General features: G+C 41.4%; 1 protein-coding gene and 1 long non-coding RNA gene across 3 annotated transcripts; one reads left to right on the forward strand and one right to left on the reverse strand.

Moving 5' to 3' along the window:
- The first annotated feature begins 3,894 nt into the window (after positions 1-3,894).
- Positions 3,895-9,464, forward strand: LOC147306222 (kelch-like protein 10). 2 transcript variants are annotated; one of them, XM_086277657.1, is made up of 5 exons: positions 3,895-4,150; positions 5,238-5,718; positions 6,131-6,745; positions 7,465-7,614; positions 9,007-9,464. In XM_086277657.1, the coding sequence occupies exons 1-5, from the start codon at positions 3,999-4,001 to the stop codon at positions 9,367-9,369; spliced, it is 1,761 nt and encodes a 586-aa protein (XP_086133783.1). In that variant the 5' UTR covers positions 3,895-3,998; the 3' UTR covers positions 9,370-9,464. The 2 variants fall into 2 exon arrangements, with proteins under 2 accessions (XP_086133783.1, XP_086133784.1); XM_086277658.1 differs by having other exon boundaries at positions 5,238-5,487; positions 9,007-9,460.
- Positions 9,465-9,859: 395 nt separating this feature from the next.
- Positions 9,860-11,297, reverse strand: LOC147306223 (uncharacterized). The gene is made up of 2 exons (XR_015126630.1): positions 10,903-11,297; positions 9,860-10,458 (listed from the first exon to the last, which is right to left on the reverse strand). It is a non-coding gene; the product is annotated as an uncharacterized LOC147306223 (long non-coding RNA).
- Positions 11,298-23,280: the final 11,983 nt, after the last annotated feature.

The raw sequence follows: 23,280 nt of genomic DNA on the forward strand, positions 1-23,280 counted from the left end.
TTCCAGTCCTGAACAGAAGGAAATCGTTTTGATGCCTAAATTACATTTTATGTTCAGTGACAACCTGGTGTGCTTGGGTCCATGAATGCAGTGGTGTCGTGAGTGGGCCCTGTTACAGTCGTCAGTGCCAGCATGAGGTGTCAGTGAATATATTTACACATTACTTCATTTAAAGTACGAGTTTGTGTCTCTGTCCACAGGCAGTCAACCCCGGCTGTGTCCTGGAGGATTTTGTGCGCTGGTATTCACCTCGGGATTACGTAGAAGAGGAAGTGGTCGATGAGAAGGGCAACACGATGGTGACGGGGACACTCAGTCCCAGGATGAAGATCCCAGGCAACATGTGGGTGGAGGCTTGGGAGACTGCCAGGGTCACACCTGCACGACGCAAAAAAATACTTTTTGATGACACCAAGGAGGCCGAGAAGGTCTGAAGCAGGTCGTTCGTTTTGCCGCATGCGTGTTTTTAAGCCAAACGTGTTTACTAAGTGGATCACAAAGTGTTTTCATGAATGTTTCTGCTGATTTTCAGGATCAGCTTCTGCCATGGGACCGTTTTGGCTCATGTATGTTGGAGAAGTCAGTTTAACACAGATCTGTGCTCACAGACATGTTGAAGCATTTTCACATGTTGATGAAAAAGGATCTGATGCTGTCACACACGATGTTTAACTGACACACAGCAGCTCTCTGTGGTGTGATGGTGTTAAATGAAGAACAACTTTAAACCAGCTTCTATTAATGATCCGGTCGGCTTTATGGGAAAGGGACAAACAGTAACTGGGGTTAGTTGTTTCCTCACCCAAAGAGGGTCCTGGATTTGGACCCGGGCAGGTCCCTGCCAAGCGTTTGCATGTTCTTCCTGCACATATGAAAGCAGAGCTCGGAGCTCCAGTTTGCACCATCACTGAAAATGTTGCCTGTCTTTTAAAGACATTGTTTATCCAAAAAGAGAAAGTTAAAAATAATGCTCACTGATAGTCTTATGACAGATTTAAAGATCTGGGTATGACCGGTCCCTCTGTGAATAACCATCATAGAGAAAGGTCACCGTTTATCTGGAGTCTTCTTCAGAGGCAGCCTGTTGGCTGTGCAAAAATATTCTGTTGATCTGAAAGAGCAAAAAGAAAACAGAAGCCAGGAAGACTAAACTTTTTGGGGGTTTGTCTTTAGGTTCTGCACTACATGGCGATGCAGAAACCTGCAGACCTGGCCCGTCACCTCCTGCCCTGTATACTTCATGCAACTATTCTGAAGTTGAAGGAAGAAGGTAAGTCCTCACCGTTTGATTGAAAAACACGTTTATATGAAATAAAATCAGGGAAAATAACTCTGAGCCCACAGCAGGTAAATTACAGTAAGACCGAAATACAAAAAACTAAAGATATTAAAATAAGTACTAAGAAAATGAAATGCAACCCGAGATGTTAATGCAGAAAAAAAACCAGAAGCTGCATCTTGGACGCTGCCAGCATAATGCACAGGCTTTTGACGGGGCTCGCACACAAACACAAAGCAGATGATGAAGCATCACCAAATATGTTTCTGTTGTGATATTTTGATACCATGGTAGCATTTACAGGATATTGTTTTTGATGATGTTATACAAAGGACCCTGTTTCTGCAATGCCCTTTGTTTGAACCTCATCTCCTCTTGCTGTGACCCCATGGGCGACTTCCCTTGGCCTGCTGGTCTGGAAAATCCAACAGTTCATCTATATGTAAAGAAGGCACTTAAACTGGAACAGGCATAGCTGCTTGATCCTGCCGTGGAACAATAGGACGGGGTGCAAGCTCTCATGCTCCCAGGACGTGGGGGTGCATTCCTGGAGTGCACACCAGGCTTGCAGCCTGCTAAGGATCACACACAATTGATTATGTGCCTCTGGGTATACATGGTTAAACATTTCCTAATGCAAATAACTACATGCAGTATTCTACCATGTGCAAACTTATATCACTAAAGGATTCTAACTGTCTAGTGTTTAACGGACCTTTCAAAGGTATGTTGAGATTATAGAAGGCCCCTTTCAGAGCTAGGGGGAACTTCCTTATATGGTTGTAACTTGAAACTTGTTGACACACAAACCCTTCTGCCTGTAAAAACTGCTGCACAAAGAATAAACTTTGAGTTAGTTTGGGATGACAATTTAGAACAGTCTCCGCGTCTTTTTGTTCTTCCAAACTGCTCCCGGTACTCCGGCCGGTGCCGTAATTAACCGTTGATCATGCTTGAGAATATTTTAATTGTTATAGGAGGATGAACTCTGATGATGAAAGCCCACGCCTCAGAGAAACCCGGAATGGAGTTTCTTACAGTTTCCAAACCAAAGAAGATAAGATGAAGCATACCTGCGCAGCGGTGGGTGATGAGGAGAGGCCGCAGCGTGTCTGTCTTAAAGTGCAAGTTTGTGACAGTTTAAAGCTTAACAAGCTAAGACGCCAAACATCCAGAGCACAAAGACAAGTCAGAGGGCTTTTTCAGACACACACTTCTAAACCGTCGTGCTCAACAGTGTCTCTGCTAAAACTGCGTCTGTGCTCTACCCCTGTAAAGTTGCCTATCGAGTGCTTAATGATAAGGTGCATGGTAGCTGCTTTCCTCTGCAGGTGGATGAAGCCACTGATAGTGACAAAGGAATGACTTCTCTGGTGTATGCCTTATACCAGGGGTGTCAAACTCAAATACACAGTGGGCCAAAATTCAAAACTGGAACAAGGTCGCGGGCTAACATTAATATTTATTGAAAAAAAAAATCTTCCTCCAGATTTAAGAATGAATCTCTTCTTATGGACTCAAACAAGTTTTGCTGAAAAACTGAATATGGAACAAGCAAAGTTTAATACTAAACAATATGTATATTAGTTGTATAATACCAGTAGGCCAGCTCTAATAATAATTTGGTATGGCTTCGCGGGCCAAATGTAATTAGGCTGCGGGCCAAATTTGGCCCGCGGGCCAGAGTTTGACACCTATGCCTTATACTGTCATCACTGCCACCCTGCTGCAACTGACTGAAGCATCCTGATGCCAGGCTGAGCATGCATGACGCATGATCCCGCGTGATCCCTTGCATGACCATCTGACTTTTCTTGGTGGAAGTGACTTGACAGAGCTATCGAGATGAAGTTCTCTAACCTGTACAACAACCTGGCCTGTGGCAGTTTGCGTGTCGCCTCCACATTGCCAGAGATCACTAGCATATCCAGACACTTCCTTGGCCAGCATTTAGTGTTGATGTCTCTCCCACTGAATATGCCTGGGTAATTTTGGGCTGGCATGTTCATTAGAGGCAACCAGAACCCATTGCAGCTGGATGCTGCATTTATCTATGAATGGAAAGAAATTGCTCAACAACAGATCTGCAGTCTGTGCTCAGACAGGTGACTGCTTGCACCTGTCTGAGGTAATACTGTCAAGCACCGTCATTATAACAGTCTTGTACTATACATACAGTGTATATATGTGTTTTGTTTCTTTCTTTCTTACTACTATTGTACATCAGTAAAGTGCAGGAGCCCATTTTTCCAACTAGATAAAAGTCTAATACAACCCAAGAAAACAGCTTAGCCATGAATCACACTTTGTAATATCTGTGTTTGGATATTACAAAGTGATTTTATTAAACAAAATGGCCTATTAAGGTTAAATATGAGCTAAATATGATATTGTAGTCCATTCGTAAGAGTGTTTTGAAGTGCTTATTTTACTAGGTGACCTCTGTGAGGCAAACATACAAAATGCTGTATGCTATCTGTGAGGCTCATATGCAATTTCTTAAATCCAAATCAAATCAAAACAAAGCTTTTTTTTTATGTAATGAAAGGTTCATTAAAACAATGTAAATATACATTTCAAAACAATTCATGGCAACAGTTGCCAAGTCATGATGATGTCATGGGCTCCATTCCCCAAATTCCACAGTTAGGTTTGATTTTGAACACTTCAAGACAAACTGCAGACAAAAAAACTAAGAAAAGCAGTCACAAAACTCAAGATGAGTGAAGAAGGCCAGCTGCCATACAAGTCGAGCTCAGTAAATAATGAACTCTGTTTGGAGGGACAATTTTGTGATGCAATCATCAAAGTGGAGGATGTTGAATTTCCGGTCCACAGGATCATCCTATGTAACTGTACGCCGTACTTCAGGTGAGTTGCTTACCTGATAATGTGAAGGACAGTTGACTGATTTATACCTGTGAAAAATGTAATTCATGGTCTTAGTTGGTGAAACAGTGCCAACCAAAAGGAACAGGTTGAATCATAAAACTTTTCTGATAGAAAGACTTTGTCACGGTCAACTGACAGATACACCCAAAACATAATGCAAACATTTGCAGATTTCATCATTACCTTCACAGAGCTCCAGATTCCACTTCAGTAAATGTGCCATTTAAAAAGCACTGTGAATCACTTGGTGATTGTGTGAAGTCTAATTGAAGTGTTTTATTAAGTTACATTAATATCTTCCCCACTGTTATTGAGACAGTAAGACACACCAGACTTCCTGATACTAAAAAGGTTGAACTGTGTTATACAGTTATACGCTGAGCAAAAGTTTTGAGTTGCCTCTCATTTTTTTATATTTTGCTTTGAAACAGATGATTTTTTAAAAGTCCACTTGAGCAATAGTTCTGTGTTTTTTTGAAGACTTATAAAGGTTTGGTTTGGACATTTTTCACCCTTTTTAGTCCAGTGCTTGTACCCGATCATTTTCAGAGGAATGGTTTCCTCATCCTCATCAGAAATGGTTTCATGGTTCATGTAAAACCTGTTAAAACCAATAAATAAATGTTAAGAAAAAAAAAGAAAAGAAATGGTTGTGGAAGGGAAACAGAGACTGTAATTAAGCAACATGCACTGGAACTTCCATAAGGAAAGGAAACAGACTGAGGTATGCCAAATTATGCAATAACTAGACTAAATATCAGGGTAAACTGGCCCTATGGAGTTGATTTCAATATTTGTCATAGAGGTACAACAGTGAGTGTTTAGAGTTAACTTTAAAGCACGGTGGAGGCTCTGTCATGGTGTGGGACTGCATTGTGTTTGGCAATAGCTTCATAAACATGCTGCCAATGTAATAAAGACATTGAAAACTCAACAATCAAGTGCACTAAACATGTACAAACTCTGTTTTGGAGTTACTTGGAGTACTTGTGCATGACATAGTTTATTATCTTGTTGCCTCCACACCTTTTAATATTCTCTACTCTGTCTCCATCTCTACCCTCAGGGCTCTTTTCACCCACTGCAGCGACCCAGACAAACAGGTCTTCAACATACCTGGCTTGTCTTCTGAGATGATGGCACTCATCATTAACTTTGCATACACCGGCTCAGTTTCCATAACGGGGGAAAATGTAGTGGAACTTCTCATGGCAGCTGATCAATTCCATGCAATGGACATTGTGAAACTCTGCTCTGACTTCCTCGGGGAGCAACTGTGCCCAGAGAACTGCGTTGGCATTTGGCAGTTCACAAAAGTATGCTTATCACCCGAACTACGCACCAAGGCCTACCACTACATCATCAGTAACTTTGAGCAGGTTGTTCTTGAGGAGGAGTTCCTGCACCTAACTGTGGAGGAACTTGCTGACATCCTTGATAGAGAGGACCTCAATGTGTGGGAGACCACTGTGTATGAAGCGCTTACAAAGTGGATTAGCCATGTACCTGTACAACGGAAACAACACCTCACCGCTCTGTTGTCCAAGGTCTATAAACTTTCATTACTACATTTAGTTTGGACTTAAATCTTCAGCATTTAAGTCATAGATTGAGTCGATCCATCTGGGTATAAGGATGCTTTAATATCTTGAGATGTTGCTCTTTTCAGGTGTAGCCAAACCACATTTAAGAAATTCTCTTCAAGAGCATTAAAACCGTATCAGATATCTACACACATACTATAGAATAAATTATATTTATTAAGTATAGTTGCTAGGGCTATGACTAAAAACTGTCCCTGTTGACGAAAAGGCTAATGGTGTCTGACTTTGGTCGCTCTCTTGCTAGCAATAAGAAAATTAAACAACATTAGGAGCATTATCCTAAAGAAGCTTGAGTTTACTAAAACTGATGTAGTTGAAATTCATAGTCACATTCTCTTCTGTCATCTCTCTATAGGTCCGACTGGGATTGATGACGTCAGACTACCTAAAGGACAATGTGCTGTCTAGTGAGCTGGTGGAGGCCAATTCTGAGTGCCTGTCCATGATAAGTAATGCCATCTTAGACATACATGATCTAGGAAGCAGACCCTTCATGTCTGCCTTGTATCACCCTCTTGCTCGTCCCCGCCTGCCTCATTCCATCCTGCTGGCCATTGGGGGGTGGAGTGGTGGTGAGCCAACTAACGGCATCGAGGCCTACGATTGCCGGGCTAACCGCTGGGTCAACGTAACGAACAACCTCGAGTGTCCTCGTGCTTATCATGGAGCCGCCTTCCTCAACGGGTATGTGTACTCCGTTGGTGGCTTCGACGGGGTGGAGCATTTCAACAGCGTCCGTAGGTTTGACCTGACCACTCACGCCTGGAATGAGGTGGCGCCCATGCACTCCCGCCGCTGCTATGTGAGCGTGACTGTGTTGAACGGGTTCATCTATGCCCTGGGAGGCCACGACGGGCATGTACGACTCAGCAGTGCAGAGCGCTATCAACCTGAAATCAACCAGTGGAGTCTTATTGCACCGATGCACGAACAGAGGAGCCACGCCAGCTGCACAACACTTAACAACCGGGTGGGTGAAGTAAAACAGTAGCAGAGAAATAGAGTAGGGTCTAAGGCACACAGGCCTAGAGACCTGTCAGCAACCTTTGGTAACAACCAGTTGCTAGGGGAAAATGTGTACTCCTCAGCTGGTTAGGCAGTGGTTGTATGAAAGACTCTACAGATTTCTACAGCAAATAGTTTGAGTATTTGCAGTAAGTCAGAGTACTCCATGCAAACCTCAACAGTCTGCTTACGACCAAAGGAAACACAAGGAGGCTTGTGGTGCAAAACCTTCCTGGTTACAATTTCACAGTAGTGACAGCCATCAACCTCCAGCAACCACTTGCCAACCAGTCAGGGAATACACATTTTTACAGTGAAGCGAGGTGCAAGATAGGTCACAAACTGGTTTCTATGTTCATGTTTTCAAATTTAAAAGTATAGTTTAAAAAGTTGAAAAATATACTAATATATATCTATTTTGTTTCTAACTGATCACAAGTGCATCTTTGCATTTATGTACAGTACTTTATTTGAGTTGACTTGTCAACTAAAATATAACAGATATTAAAAAAATTGTAAAACACACACATTTGTTAATTGTCATATTTTTCAGTTGGACACTTGGGTACTGAGTATCGGTCTTACTTCACAAATGATGTGGAAACATTTCACTTACAGGTAACATTGTTTCCAACTGAAATCTAAGAAATGTAAAAATTTTTAATGTCCCTTTTTTGTTTTCAGATTTACATTTGTGGTGGACTCAATGGCAACGAGTGTCTGCAGACAGCTGAATATTACAACCCAGAGAGCAACCAGTGGACGATGATCAGTCCCATGAACAGCCGCCGCAGCGGGATAGGTGTCATTGCATATGCGGATCATGTCTTTGCAGTAAGACCACAAAGTAGTGCTGACACTCACGTAACATACAAATCAAATCTGTAATGTGCTTTGATCAGCAAGGCTTAACACAGATTTGGCTGACACAGAATTTGGCTAACTTTGTTTTGTATTTATCAATGATCAGATTCCTATCCTGACCACAGGTTCAGAGAAGGCATTCTTACTCATTCTATGTATTAATTTAACTGATTAGTGATGTTTCTGCCTCTCTTTTTTTTTTTCCATGTGCCTCATTCCCAAAATGTTGTGTCTTTGATGATTTCACATTTCACTCAGTACAACAGAAATACTTATTCAAAACCAACATTGTCATCCTCATCGTTCCATAGAGGACATATGTTAGAGACAATTTCAAACTTATCCTGCAATACCTTTAGAAAAATGAGGGAATAAGCCAAGTGATTAGAACTCATCCTCTGGGGACGGTAGGCCTTTTAGCTGTAAATTTATCTTGCTATTTGCCTTAAAACCACTTATTTAGTTGTTTTGCAGCTGCACCCTTTGGTAAAAAGCAAAGATTTTAGTCTCACCTTCTGAGACACACTTCTTTATTTAGCTAGCTACCGTTTAGTATTTATTTTCTATTCAGACTAAGTCTCTATTCAAAAAAAGGAAAAGTTATCATCAGCAGAATGCAGTGACCTTACCCTGGTGCTGACCTCAGGGTCTTTGATCAGGCTTATAGGCACTTATAGCCTGTCAGGGCTACTTTAATCTGTTATAGGAAGAAAGGACTGGAACTCAATGTTCCTTTTTGGACTAAAGGCAAAAGAGCTGTGAAGACATTTATACTGAAAACACAAATACTTTTTGTCGAGGGCTATTCATCTTTGTTGATAATAGCGTGGTGTAATAGACAACAGCACTTTAATAGCTGTAGTTGAGGCTTGAGTGAAAAAAGGTCTCATACAGACTTCCACAACAGCTGGCTTCTACTTTATTTTACTTTCTCCTTTTAATTCAGAAGTCATTTTCACACACCACTGCACCCTGATCTTTTCTAGACATTCCCAACAAATGCGGGCCTGTGAAAATGCAAATACTGGGACGTTAATGGGCCTTTTTTAAACAACTTTTATGTGTAAACTCCATATAACAGCATGAGAATATGTCAGGTAGCTGTTCGCTTTATCCAGGTAAAACCCTAAACCAATCAGAGTATTTCCAGTAGTCAGATCACACCTAAGGTAAACAATTTCCTTGTATCTGCTACATATTAAGGGCAACTTTGGACAATATTGCAACTTAATTCTTCCGTCACTTTCTGGAGTATCTGTGCAAAAGCAGCTAAAGACATATAGCAGGTGCATTTTCTTACAGGGGTACGGTGAAGCTGGTTACACTTACATTCAATCATTTGAGCCACGTATTTACTTTTAGGTTGGTGGCTTCGATGGAAACAACTATCTGCGCACCGCTGAGGCTTACAACCCGCATACCAACACGTGGAACCTCGTGTTCTCTATGCTGACCCCCCGCAGCAACTTTGGCATTGAGGTAATTGATGATCGCCTCTTTGTCGTCGGGGGTTTCAATGGCTTCACCACCACTTCGGACGTCGAGTACTACACCGCTTTAACCAATGAGTGGTATGAGGCGTGCGACATGGATATTTTCCGCACAGACTTGAGCTGCTGTGTGATGTCCGGACTTTCCAACCTGACTGAGTACACCTTTCCTCGTGACTTCCTGCCACTTGAAGATGTTCTGAAATTAGCAATGGAGTCAGCAGAGTCCACGTAAAATCTTTAAAGTGCAGTACTGCCATGTGTCAACATCTGAGTCTCGAACATGAAGGACTGAAATAAATCTTTAGAGCATTAAACTGCTGGTGAACTGGACATTTTATGTATGTATCTCAAAAACTTTCAGTAGGAGAGCCTGCACTGTAGATACTGGGTTTTATTAAGAGAATGCAATTGCAACAATAACAAATTGAAAAGATTTTTTCATTCCCTGTAATGTATGGCTGCTGAGCAGCCATACCAGACATGCACACAGGGTGACCAGATCACAATAAGCCGCATGTCGGACTTTTCAACTCTTGCTAGGTAAACACCATAAGAATAAAGGGAAGTTTTCACTCTCCCTTGTTATTTCAGCTGCGGTTCTGTCTGGTAACAGTCTATAGGTTTGAGTAAGGATGTATCCAATATTTTACAGTTGTACTAGCCAATACCCAATAAAGCAATTCTTACTTTTATACCAAACTAGTCAGTCTCAGCTTAGTCAATTTACTCTTTCACAGTAGAGCCTATTTTCTGAATAGTCTTCTGTCTAAACTCAAGATTAAAAAAAAAAAAAATCTTAAAATTAACTAAAAGCGAGGCTGTCTCTGCACTGCACAAACCAAACACAAAATGTCGGCATGTTAGCCAATATTATTGTGCACCCTTAATTATAACACTGGGCTAACCTGGCCAAATTACAAACAAAAATCAATCACAACCAACATGGACTGTAGTAGCCGTGGAAGGAGAGAGGAAGTCCTTTCCTATAGTCCATCTGACCATATTGGCTTTACTGGCCAATAAAAGCAGTCCACTCAGCCATGCTCTTCTTGTAAGATGATGTGAGATCTCTCTCATGGATTTTGTCCAAGAGAACCTCCGTCTGTATGACGGAAAGCAGAGTGGCTACACACTTTGGGTATGTAAGGTGAAGGGTGTAATAGTAGGCCATAAGGTATAAAGCACCCTCGGTAACCAAGTCTTTTGGAAATGTGGTTATTGGCACATCTCCTACCGCTAGGATGCAGTTGGATGGACTCACAATCAGGACTGGGCAGGAGAGAGGACGTTTCATCAGATAGGTATTAGGGTCTTCTTGGTCCTTTAACACATAACACAGACATACTTTTGTAAGGATGATGCACTTTTGTTTCAAACACATAACTAAAGCTAAATTACAACAAAAGTTGAGGTTCTGAGAAAACACATCTGAAATTGCTACTTTTAATTATTCTCGATGGAATTACTGTTCACATCTGTCTAGCCTTCCTGAAAAACAGAAAACCAAGGCTACATTTAATTAGGTATCATTGAGGTGATAAAAATGTGCTACCACGTAATGCATCCATGTTTGTATTTACTGGTCACAGAGATCTAACCTGTGAGAACCCTCATTCCAAAAATGTGTTTTAGGTGCCTTTTGAAGGCTTAGAACATATAATATGTGAATATAAAATACTTTGGCACTCATCAGAAGCATTTTTTAATACTGTTGTCCCAAAAAGAACAAAAACAAAAAACAACTACTACATTTTACACAACTCACCTCAAGGACATGCACCAGAGCCTCACTCGCATCCCGTGCCCTCTTTGGAGGAGCAGAGGTGGATGGGAACAGTGATGGCAGCACATGTAGGATCTCAAGAGCCTGTTCAGCTATACAGAAAAAAGAATCATCATCTCATTACCACACTTAAACAAAATCCTCAAGCATGTCCAGCAAAATCGCTGGACATGCTCGTAGGCAAGAAGTGAAGCAGCACATGGCGGGGAGAAATGAGGGGTGAGAACAGACACAATTTTGCACCGGAGGTTTTCGGGAAGCTTTTATTTTGGTATTTCCGTTGATTCGTACAATAAATTTGCATATTAGCCTAAACATTTAGGTTTAACATTTAACATTTAGATTTAAATATAATATTTAGATTTAATATTTAACATTTAGATTTAATATTTAACATTTGATGAAAAGTTACAAATATTTTACTAAATGTTGTAAAAAATTACTTGAAAAAACATGTTTTTGTAAGGTTTTGAGCTAAATGTGGAAAAATGTTGCCGTTAATTTCAGCATGTTTCAGTTTACAAACGGCGCCCCATAATTATCAGACTATTTTTGCCGATTACTGCTCACAATTTCTTTGTATTTTGACTTCAAACAACATTTTTTTTTTGCGATTAAGTGTCAACAGAGATACAGAAAAGTGGTTACACCTAAAAAGCAAGGTCACTGAAGGCAGCGGTGTGGTTGTACAATGGTGCTGTAACCTTGTCCTGTCACCAGGGGGCGACGTCAAAATATCTGCTGTTGTCTTGTTGGCCCTTGGCTTACGGTGCATTCCAGATTGAGTTGGAAGTCAGAATTCCTGAGCTCCCAGTAGTAATTTTCATCTGGAACTCCCCCTCAACTAGTATTTCCTTCTTGGAAAGTCAGAGCAGGCAGCCTCAACAATCCAAGATGGTGACAGAGAACATAAACATAATCTGCTCTGTCACTCACCTGTATTTGTGACTCATGATATAAGCCACATGCTAAGCACTTACCACATTCTATCAATGAACGTGCTGCAGCTAAAATAAATCCCATCTTACTTTGCTTTTCTGACTTTCCTGCTGGAATGCACAAACTCGGGAATGACGTCACTGCCAAAAAGGACCACAGACATCAGAACATTGACACAGCTGCCAGGTTGGAAAAGTGAAGCAACAAAACAAAAAAACTGTACTCCATTTACAGGCCACCAGGGGGCGACCCCTGCGTCTGTAAAAGACTTCTGGCCCTATAGAGGTCTCTGGGACCTCTGTGAACAGTTCCCTGATGTGTTCAAGGGTTCAGTTTCTCATTTCAGAACACAGCTGAAATGATCAAGACTCACTGAAGGGGTGTGAAATGTGTCTAAATCTAGGGAACAGAGGCCTGATCGACGATATGTTCTGCAGACTCGTGTCTTTGTTCATAAACAGAAAAATGAAGGTAAAACACAAAGGCTTCCTTCAGTTTGACCTCTCAAAGGTCAAGGTCAGTCCAGTCTAACATGTTTTACTTTAACATGAAACGCTGCTATGACCGAGTCTCAAACAACAGAAAATCCAGAGTCTGCTCATCAGCTAACGACTCTGTTTTATGCTGTCGGTGGGTTAAATATCATGAAACGCCTCATTCAGTCAGCTGCATGTTCTTTAGAACCAAACTGGCTGCTCGAACTGATGAATGATACCACACTGAGCTCTCTCCAAGGGAACGAATGAGCTCGATTCCCTAAAATATCAGCCAGCGAGTCCAAACACACTGATTTTTACTCACGGATAAAATGATGTTAACTTTTCTATCAACTTCTTTTGCTCGTTATCACCTTATTAACTGTTCGGGGGTGAGAATGAAGCCTTGTACAAACTCTGGGTAAAGTAGTGTTTAGAAACGAGAACACTGAACGGGAAGTTAAAACACGTCATAGACACCTCAGCTTCACTACTGGAACTTCAACATTATGCACTACACACTGTACAGTAATGCCACTGTTTTGCACATGTCTCAACTCTGTATATTTTTATATATTTTATTTTATTTTTACTCTATTTAATTTGTAAAAATGTGTATACACACACACACACACACACAGAAAAACATTTAGTATACACATCCAGAAATGCATATACTATTATATATTGTACATATATTTATTAGTTTCAGATTAGCCATCCTTGTATTTTGCTTTGTTTACGTTATTGTATTTGCACAACTCTGTTGCTTGTGAAGCTCGCACACAAGAATTTCACTCACATGTACTGTACCAATGTACCTGCACATGTGATGTGACAATAAAAGTGATTTGATTTGATTTGATAAAAGAAAAAGGCGCAGCGGTGTTCCTTCTCCGAGTGGGGGGGCTTCTTCCGTCTCCAGGCGTCTTCAGGAGTTTTTAAGTTTCCTTGGTGTAGAGGCTAAGCCTACGCTTGAAGCCACTGAGGTGGTCGTTAACGGGGGTGACGCGATGTCACTGGTATGCATGAATGTTCACAGTCCAATAAATCCAGCAGTATGTATCTTGTCATTTTTGGTCTTTATTCCGTATCGACATAGCATAACAGCGCAACGGTCACAAACTGTTTGCCTTCTCAATGACACACCTGACGCCGATTACGTGCGTCTACCTTAAATACCTTTACATTACATAATCAAAACAGAAAAAGGTAACCTCTAGTGACCACATAAGGTATTAACCCAAGAATGGCTCCTACACCCTGGCCCCTAATTGAAATGGCTATCAGACATGGCAATTCTAATCACAAAGAAAATAAGGAGCCACTAATACAGTCTACTTTAGACCTATACATTCACATAAATAAACATAAGTAACACACTTTTAGATTACAGTCTCATGTAACAAGCAAAGTTTGGTTACAGGTCTTTCCAGAATATTAGTCTTTGTTTTTAAACGTGCAGATCGCACAAGTCCTTTTTTGTCACAAATGGCTTCCAGAACTCTTCCAAGTGGCCAGGAACCACGCGGTGCAGAAGAATCCATTATAATGACTATATCTCCAGGTTTTAGATTCTTCTTCTTTTGGTTCCATTTTTGTCTCTCCTGTAACAAAGGCAGGTATTCGCGTATCCATCGTTTCCAAAAAAGGTCTGAGATGTACTGAGCCTGTTTCCATCTTCTCTTCAGATACATATCCTGAGGGTCAAATAGTCCGGGTGGTAAAGATGGTTTTCCTTTCATCAGGAGGATGTGATTTGGTGTAAGTGGCTCTAGGTCTTTTGGATCATCAGAAAGCTTTGTGATGGGTCTGTCATTTAAAATTGCTTCAATTTCACATAGAACCGTATTTAAGCCATCGTCGTCCAACTGTTGTTGCTGAAGAACGGATCTCAGAATCTTTCTGATCATACGAATTATCCGTTCCCAAATTCCACCATGATGTGATGCTCCAGGCGGATTAAAACTCCATCTTATTCCAATGTGTCGCAAAGCATCCGCTATTTGGGTATGTTTCAGCGATTCAAGAGCCTCCCTTAACTCTCTGTCTGCTCCGACAAAGTTGGTTCCATTGTCCGATTGGATGTGAGCGACTTGACCTCTTCGACTCACAAAACGACGCAAAGCATTAATGCAGGCATCTGTGTTTAGAGAGCTAGCCACTTCCAAGTGCACTGCTCGGCTGGCTAAACAGGTGAAAATGACTCCATAGCGTTTAGCTGTACCTCGTCCTCTTTTCACTTCAATAGGTCCGAAGTAATCAACCCCGACATTGGTGAATGGTGGGTTATCTGGCAAGATTCTTTCCTTGAGTAAATCTGCCATCTTTTGCTCCAAGGCTTTTCCATGATATTTCCTGCAAAAATTACATTCTGCGATAACCTTCCTTACAGCTGAGTTGGCCTTTGTGATCCAGTATCTTCTCCTTAGTGTGGATAAGGTGTGGTTACGACCGCTATGACCAAGCTGTTGATGAATGTGCTTTAGGATGAGACTTGCTACATGTTGATCCTTTGCAAGAACAAAGGGATGCTTTATTTCTTCTGGTAAGGAGCCCTTTGTCAGTCGTCCCCCAACTCTTAAGAGGCCTTTATCGTCAAGATAAGGATCTAATCTATAAATTGAGCTGTGCCTGCTCACAGAACCTTTCCCACTTGACAACGTAGCAACCTCCTCTCCAAATCGTTGTTGCTGGCAAAATCTAATAATGGCAAGCTCAGCTTCCAGAAGATCCTTTGAAGATAGTCTGTACAGTTGCGTTTTCTTTACTTTCTCCTTTGTAGTACCTTTACAAATTGGGTTATCTGAGTAAGGTTGCGGTCTTTTTTTCTTATTTCTCATTGAACGAAGGATTTCCTTCAGTCTAAGGAACCAAGCAACAGCAACCTTGAGCCTTCTCCAGTCTGAGAAGTACACCATCAATTGACATGTAGCATCTAGCAAGTCTTTTACCTGAGTAACATTTACTGTGGCCTCACCTTTGACTTCAGGGTCCTCTGGTTCTAAGGAGCATTCCATTAAATTGGTTGGCCAATCACTTTCCGGCTTCTGCAGAAAGCTTGGTCCTTCGATCCAGCGGCTGCTATGAACAACGTTCCCAGCCTTGAGCCCTCTTGTAGCATCATCTGCTGGGTTTTTCTTCGAGCTTACATATCTCCATTGTGATTGTTTAGTTGCAGTTGTAATGAATGAGACTCTGTTTGCCACAAAGGTAAGGAATCATTTATCCTCATTCATTATATATTTTAATACAGATGTACTATCTGTCCAAAATATAGATTGCTCGAGTTTCATTCTCAACTGAGCCCTTAACATGAGATCCACTCGGACGGCAACTACAGCAGCTGTTAGTTCCAGACGTGGAATAGTGACAGGTTTTAGAGGTGTTACTCTTGCCTTGCCCATCAAGAACGCGACGTGGATGGATTTCCTATTATCTTGCATGCGCAGATATGACACGGTTCCATATCAAGATTCACCAGCATCTGAAAAATGGTGTAGCTGTGCATGTGAGAGAGGTCCAAACTCTCTTGGTTGTATACACCTTTTAACCTTGAAATGGGAAAGCATTTGCAAATCACTGAGCCAACCTTTCCACTTTTGCAACATGGTTTGGGGTATTGGTTCATCCCATCCCAGTTTCCTTTTGCAAAGCTCCTGCTGCATTCCTTTGGCAGGCAGCAGGACTGGTGCAAGAAATCCCAATGGATCGTAAATGGAACTTGATATTGATAACATTCCACGCCTAGTACAGGATTTTTGAGGGATATCCATTGTGAAGTTGAATGTATCAGTTTCCACGCACCACTGCAAGCCCAGAGCTCTTTCTACCGGAAGTTTGTCTCTGTCAAGATTTTATTCTTTCAAGTCTTTAGCCCTTTGCTCCTCAGAGATACTTTGCAACAGGGTGCGATTGTTACTGACCCACTTGGTCAGTGTAAATCCTCCCCTTTGACTGTGCTGAAAGATCTTTGACCAAATCGACAGCATCTGAGGTGGAGGCCACACTCTTTAAACAGTCGTCCACATAGAAGTTCTCTTTCAGCATTTCACATACCTTGTCTAGGAATTCAGTCTTATTGTCCTCAGCTGTTTTTCTCAAAGCGAAACTGGCGCAGCTAGGGGAAGATACTGCACCGAACAGATGAACAGTCATGCGAAACTCAATTATGTCCTTGGTCAGATCTCCATCTGGCCACCATAAAAAACGCAGAAAGTCTCTGTCTTCTTTGGCAACTTTAACTTGATAAAACATTGCCTTTATGTCACCCATAAATGCGACTGGATCCTGTCGAAATCTAAGCAAAACCCCAAGCAATGTGCTTGTGAGATTAGGACCTTGTAAGAGCTGCTTGTTTAATGATGTCCCCTGGAATGATGCCCCACAGTCAAATACAATTCTTATGGATCGTTTTCTGGGATGGTAAACTGCGTGATGAGGAATGTACCACTTCTTTCCATTTTCGCAAGACAGCTGCTGTGAAGGTATTTGCTCTGCATATCCATTACTTATCATCTCGTCCATAAAGTTTTTATATTCTTTATGCAACTGTTCATTGTTGAGAAGTTTTCGTTGTAGACTTTGCAATCTTTGTTTAACTATGGAGAAATTGTTTGGCATCTTTATGTTATCCTTTTTAAAAGGTAACTTCAAACAGTAGTGTCCGTCTTCCATTGTTGCAGATTTTTCCATGATCTTCATGAACTTAAGGTCCTCCCTTGACAAACCCTTTTCCTCTGTAACCCTTTCATTAAAGTCATAGTTATATTGACTTTTCAGCATCTCCTCCAGCTTACAAACAGATATCCTATTTACAACTGTTGGTGGGTGCTCGCTGTCCAAGTTGCTTTTACCATCTTCCATGGGCCCATTTATGACCCAGCCCAATGCTGTTCTTATAGCATATGGGCCATTCCCCTGGCTATGAATGACCTCCCATGGTTCCAATAACTTGGGAGCGTTGCATCCAATCAGCAGGTCCACATTAGCCATTATGTGGGGAATTTGAACCTTTGACAGATATGGCCACCTGATCAGATCTTCTTCCTTTACAAAGTTATCCGTGGTGACAGGCATCCTTTCCTGTGTTAGGATTTCTGGAAGTTCATAGAAGGCATTGCTGCCTAAACCAGAAACTTCAAGACCAGTAAGTGAGTGGGCAGAGACGACCTTTTCTTGACCCATCGTTTGTAACAGGAAGTGAGTTCTTTTGCCCACAAGATTTAGCTTTTGCATGAGGTGCTCTGAACAGAAGCTAGCTGAACTGCCAGGATCTAAAAAAGCATATGTCTGTATGACATGACTACCTTTAACAGACTTTATTTGAACTGGCAGAATGGAAAGCAAACCGCTTTCTCTTCCGGCCCCTGTATGACCACAAGTTTTTACATTCTTTGAAGAGGAGGGCTCTCCATAGCATTCAGGGCTTACACCATCGTTATCAATATGGAGGACAGTGGGATGACCTTTACCACACGTTCTACATATCAAACGCTTAGCACAGTCCTTGCTTATGTGCCCAGCACCTAAGCAACCAAAACACAGCCCTTTCTCCTTTAGAAAAAGCATTTTGTCTCTGTGCTTCTTCCGCTGAAACTGTTGACACTCCTCCAGTGTGTGTCGTTGAGTACAGCAGACACAAGATGGCTTTACTGTAAAGTAGAGATGGCACGATACCACTTTTTTATGTCCGATACCGATACCGATATCATAAATTTGGGTATCTGCCGATACCGATATGAATCCGATATAGTGTTTTTTAATCAACAAAACTGTTTTTTAAATATCTTGCTGCATTTTGTATAAGTTCATACTCAAGTTTAAAACAACAACTACACTAAAGCTATTCTGTTATACCTGTATGCAAAAAAAATGTTTCATAGTTCAGCAATACTAATCAATCTAATAAACTTAAACCTACACCATCCTCCCTATTCTGGTATTTTAAAGAGTACTTAGCATAAATATTAAGCAACCTAACTAATAGGGTTCCAACTCCCAGCAACAACAAAAATAAATAAATAAAAAATAGGGAACCACCCCTCACGCTCCACCTCATGATGCTTAATCGACGTAATCAACCTTAATTTGATGCAGTGTGAAAAAAATGCACAGAAATCAATTATTTTTCAAGAAATATTAAATAGATTCAACATCTTTCTTCAACAAAATTGCAGACTGCACAGATGGTACCTTCCCAAAGGAAAAAGTACTATAGCTTACTAGGGTATATATATTAGACTTAATAGTTACTATATACAGTAATGGACTTCTATTCATTTTGCATCAAATTAAAACTTTGGGTGTCAGATAATTATTTATTAAAAGCTAGACATTTTAAATGAGAATAAGAAAGAAAAGTATGTCTTTGTGCCCCCTTTTCCCTGTTAATGCCCTATCGGCCCCCCTGGCTAAACTTTGCTAGATCCGCCCCTGCACAGTTACCAGCGTCAGCTACGTAGAAAAAGATCCTGGAGTAGAAAGTAATATTAAATACATTCTAACAACAGCTGATCAAGCTTAAACGTGCTGCTGTTGTTCAGCCGCTGGTTTCCTCTTTCTGGTGCAAAGTGGGCCAAAAGCAAACTAGAGACACGGACTCACAACAGAAAAGCTGATCAGCTGATCGTTAAGCAGTTTCATGATTGAAGTAGCAGCAAGAAGAGGCAGTCGCTCCATATATCGTTTGTTAAGCTTAACGCAGGAATGCTTTACAAACATTCAGAGATGGACTTACACACTTGCTTTACTTCTCTCGGGGATAACTTTGTCGGAGATGAAATGCCGGGTTGCTAGCGAAGCTCCAAATGCTATCCAGAGCACCGACAGGTCCCGCATGCCACAGCCGCTCTATCACGTGAGGCATACTGCTCAGACGTGCTAACGTTCTGAGGTGAGTTACGGCGTGTTGCAAGTTTTGTGAGGTGCTTTCGTGATATTTAATGGATCGGATTACATTTTTTATTTTTCTCCGATATCCGATCCAGTAATTTAGGTCAGTATCGGACCGATACGTAATATCGGATCGGTCCATCTCTACTGTAAAGTCATGGCTTGTTGTAGTAATCAGCCTTTCCGTACTGTAGGTTTTTTTCATGATCATGGGTGTGGCTGTAGCAGCAAAGCTGTTCCCTTTAATTTGTTTGCTTGGTTGTGACTTCAGTCTGTTGTCAACCTTTGAGACAGGGATTGTTGACGTTACATTCTGAATGTCCCCAAACAAAGGATCTGAAAGAATTTTCACCTGCTTTTCAATAAATGCAACCAAATCTTCAAACTGAGCTCTGTGTTTAGAGGTTTCCAATATATCATATGCGAACGCTCTCCATTTCTCTCTCATTTTATATGGCAACTTGCACAAAATGATTTTCATGTTCACTGGCATGTCCAGTTCCTGCATATGTTGCAATGTTTCCATGACATTACAACTCCCACGTAAGAAAAGAGAATATGCTTGCAATGATTTCACATCTTCATTTTTAATTGCAGGCCAAGATAACGCCTTGTCAATATAAGCAGTTGCAATTTTATATTCATTTCCAAAGTGTTCTTTGAGCAGTTGCTTTGCTTGTATATAGCCTTGTCCTGCAGCCATATGTTGACAACTGCGTACCAGGTCTCTCGGCTGTCCTGTTGTAAACTGCTCCAAATAATACAAGCAGTCCCTCTTATTGGCCTTTTCTTCCACTCCTTGTTCAAACGCATTAATGAAAGAGATATACTGAAGAGGATCACCATCGAATACAGGTATTTTCCTGGATGGTAATGACGATGCACGCTGATGCTGAACAAGGGTTGCAGTTATTTCATTTTGTCTTTGTAAAATGGTACAAATGTCCTCCAACCGTCCTTCTGCCGCTGTAGGAATTGACCTGGGCGATGGAGGATCCACATTGTGAAATTGCATTGTGATGACCATTTCAGCTTGTGGCTCACCTTCAATTTCCGTTCCTGGCAGGATCATTGCAGATATGTTGCTTTCAGTCTGTACTATTTGCACTGCAGGTTTATCTTCATTGACTGGTGTACTAGGCTTGACTGTGGCTGAAGCAGCTGTTTTCTTGATTTCCCTTTCATAATATGAATTCATAGCATTGGACGATATGTTAGATATACTTTGAACTTCAGCAGCTTGGAGAACAGCTAAATTTGCAGAAGAGGCAGAAAGCAGCGCTTCAAGCTCAAGCTGTTCACGTTTCCTCCTTAGCTTTAGCTCTTGCTCCTCCAAAGCATGCTTCTCTTTTAAGACTGCCATACAAGCGAGTAATGCTGCCTTTTCTGCTTTTGCTTTGATTTTGGCAGAAGAAGTTGTGCTCACTTTACCACTAGATGAGCTTTTAGTGACTGAAGATTTACCAACAACATTTGAAACACTGTCCTCTGGCTTAACGCCATCATCAACACCATGATCATCCTTTAAATGTAAATATATACAGAACTTGAGGACATTACCTACATGTAAATATCTAAATAATTATAAATTTGTTGTGTTTTCTTTAACAATGTCAGAAGGAGAGAGGCACTGAGGCACCGTCTTCCGCCCCCCGACGCTCCTGCTGCGCCTCCTCCTTCTGACAGGAACTGCCTACAGAACAAGCATGAATGATGCCTGAGTGGACACACACAACTCACAAGTTCCTGGCTCTGTCAGCTCCTCTGCAGAGGGTTTCCCTAAGAAGGTGGACCTAGCAGGGTCACCGGGGGACGGGGAGCTGTGCCTCACGGCCCTCACTTCGTCGGAGAAACCCTCATGCAGAGTTCAGAAACTTGTGTGTTGAGTATGTCGCTGTGAGCCTCCACCATTTAACTAGTGGTGCAGCCTGAACTGTCTAGAGACAGACCAGACCAGCTGCACAACACAGACACTTCAAACCTGAGGACAAATCTGAGAGAACAGAAAAAGGAAAGGAAACTTAGCTTAGAACCATGCAGCGCTACAGGAGACGGCAGCACTGCAGAGGTGAGGACCGGCACCTGTTTGAAAGAGACAAATGCACACAAACACACACAACAACGAATGAGAAACAAACACAGAGAGAGGAAAAAGTGGTTATACAGAACTTGAGGACATTACCTACATGTAAATATATAACCATGTCATAGCATCATAGGACCAAATTTGTTGTAAGATTCTAAATATATGTGACGTCATCATCCTGTAAGCCGAATAGGGCTTTGGACCTTGATGTCACAGGAGGCGGGCCACGCCCCCCGCCGCCATGCGTATCGAGGCTTGCTTCATTTATGGGAGGAGCTGAAAATGATTACGTCCGAAGCCTCGCTGCCCGGCTGTACCACGTGACTGGTTCAGGAAGCGGTTCGAACTTTGCCGCAAATAATCATTTTCCATACTGCCAGCATAAATATACACAGTATACTGCCATCACTACAATATAGATGTTTTACACACTCCTTTTGTTGTTGACATTTACAGGCTGTGTGCAAAATGCCACACTCTTCAAATTCATGCCAACTAATATTTTTACGTCCAGTAGGTGTCCTGCTAGAGCAAATGAAGCTTCAAGAAGCTTCGCGTTGAGGTGAACCAATTGGATGAAAAGCTTCAGTGCTTCATGAGGCTTCATCTGCCCATCACTATCCCTCTGCTTCACTTATGGACGCACAGGCCCCTCACGTCGGGAATTGACGTGAAGGGTCCTCCGATTGAAGAGATTGCTGCGGAAGTGCCTGTTGTCGGTATATTTAGACATTTTCCAAATCACATTGTAGTGAGGTATACAGAACACAATAAATTATATAATGTAAACAACTACCTGAAAAACAGCAGATACAGCAGAGGAATTAATTATAGGCTATTACTTTTGTATCGTTTATTGCATTTATGGAGGGAGTGATGTATGCTGGGTAATGGCACAGCTAGCTACTGGGTGACTTTATTCACCCGCTTCGGCTGTTATCAGTCCATACAATGGGCGTTATTAGCACAAATCAGTCCCATAGATATGGGCCATTTCCTGCTAGATTGTTCAGAAGGTTGTTCTCATCCATCCAGATGGAGGATCACTAACAGGAGCGTGGGAAGACTCCAGAATCCACTCTGGCTGGAATCCGGTGGATATGCAGTGTGTACAGGTAAGACCATTTAAACAGACAGCATTTATAGAATGACTATTAAAAGTCAGCGAGTGTCAGTAATGTTAATGTGGTTATGTTAGTAATACACCGAGTGCTAATATAACAGCTTTAAGATGCATTTGTAGATATTATTACGTGTTTTACCGTCTTTATGGTGCTAGCTTAAAGTTACGGTGTAAACGTTAGCTTATATTGGAGGAAAGCTGTTACTGTTTAAACGATGTTAGCACAGAAATATTAGCTTCTGTCATGACTGATGAAGTTACTAGTTAATAAAGTTTCCAGTAATATAATAATAATATATAATAATAATCGCAGCCACAGATTGACAGCAAATATCTCGATTAGCTTCAGTGCATCTATAATAAATATGTGCAAGTTTCAGTGCTTCGTTTAAACTGTATGATACTTATACTGACCCAGGGTCAGTGTAAAATACAATCCTAGCTGTGTGAACAAAGCCTGGCTTCTTTAGTCCTGCATGACAAACCTCAGGATGCAGGTTATTATTACTCTTTCCTGCTGGCACACCTGTCACACCTGAGAGTCGGCTAGAAACTTACAGTGACGTGGACATCATGCAAAGACTGCCAGACTCTGTAATACTGCAAATGATCAGTGACTCAGGTTAACACTAAACTTTAAACGGCACCTCTGTGTCTCTGTGTGCTGAACATTTAGGATTGAGTCAGGCTGCATCAGCTGAAGCTGTTATTTGTATATATCAGTATTTTTTTATTCAGGTGTGGGGAAAATACGTAACACTGCAGTGAAGCGATGCACCAGAGTAATCCCTGGCCAAAGGTATCGTACTCAAATCAGACTACTGATCCAGCCACATCAGCCT

Source organism: Aulonocara sp. 'chitande type north' Nkhata Bay, linkage group LG20, assembly GCF_057382095.1.
Source record: "Aulonocara sp. 'chitande type north' Nkhata Bay isolate Kocher_YH1m ecotype deep benthic linkage group LG20, A_spYH_male_GT1.1, whole genome shotgun sequence".
Classification (NCBI taxonomy): domain Eukaryota; kingdom Metazoa; phylum Chordata; class Actinopteri; order Cichliformes; family Cichlidae; genus Aulonocara; species Aulonocara sp. 'chitande type north' Nkhata Bay.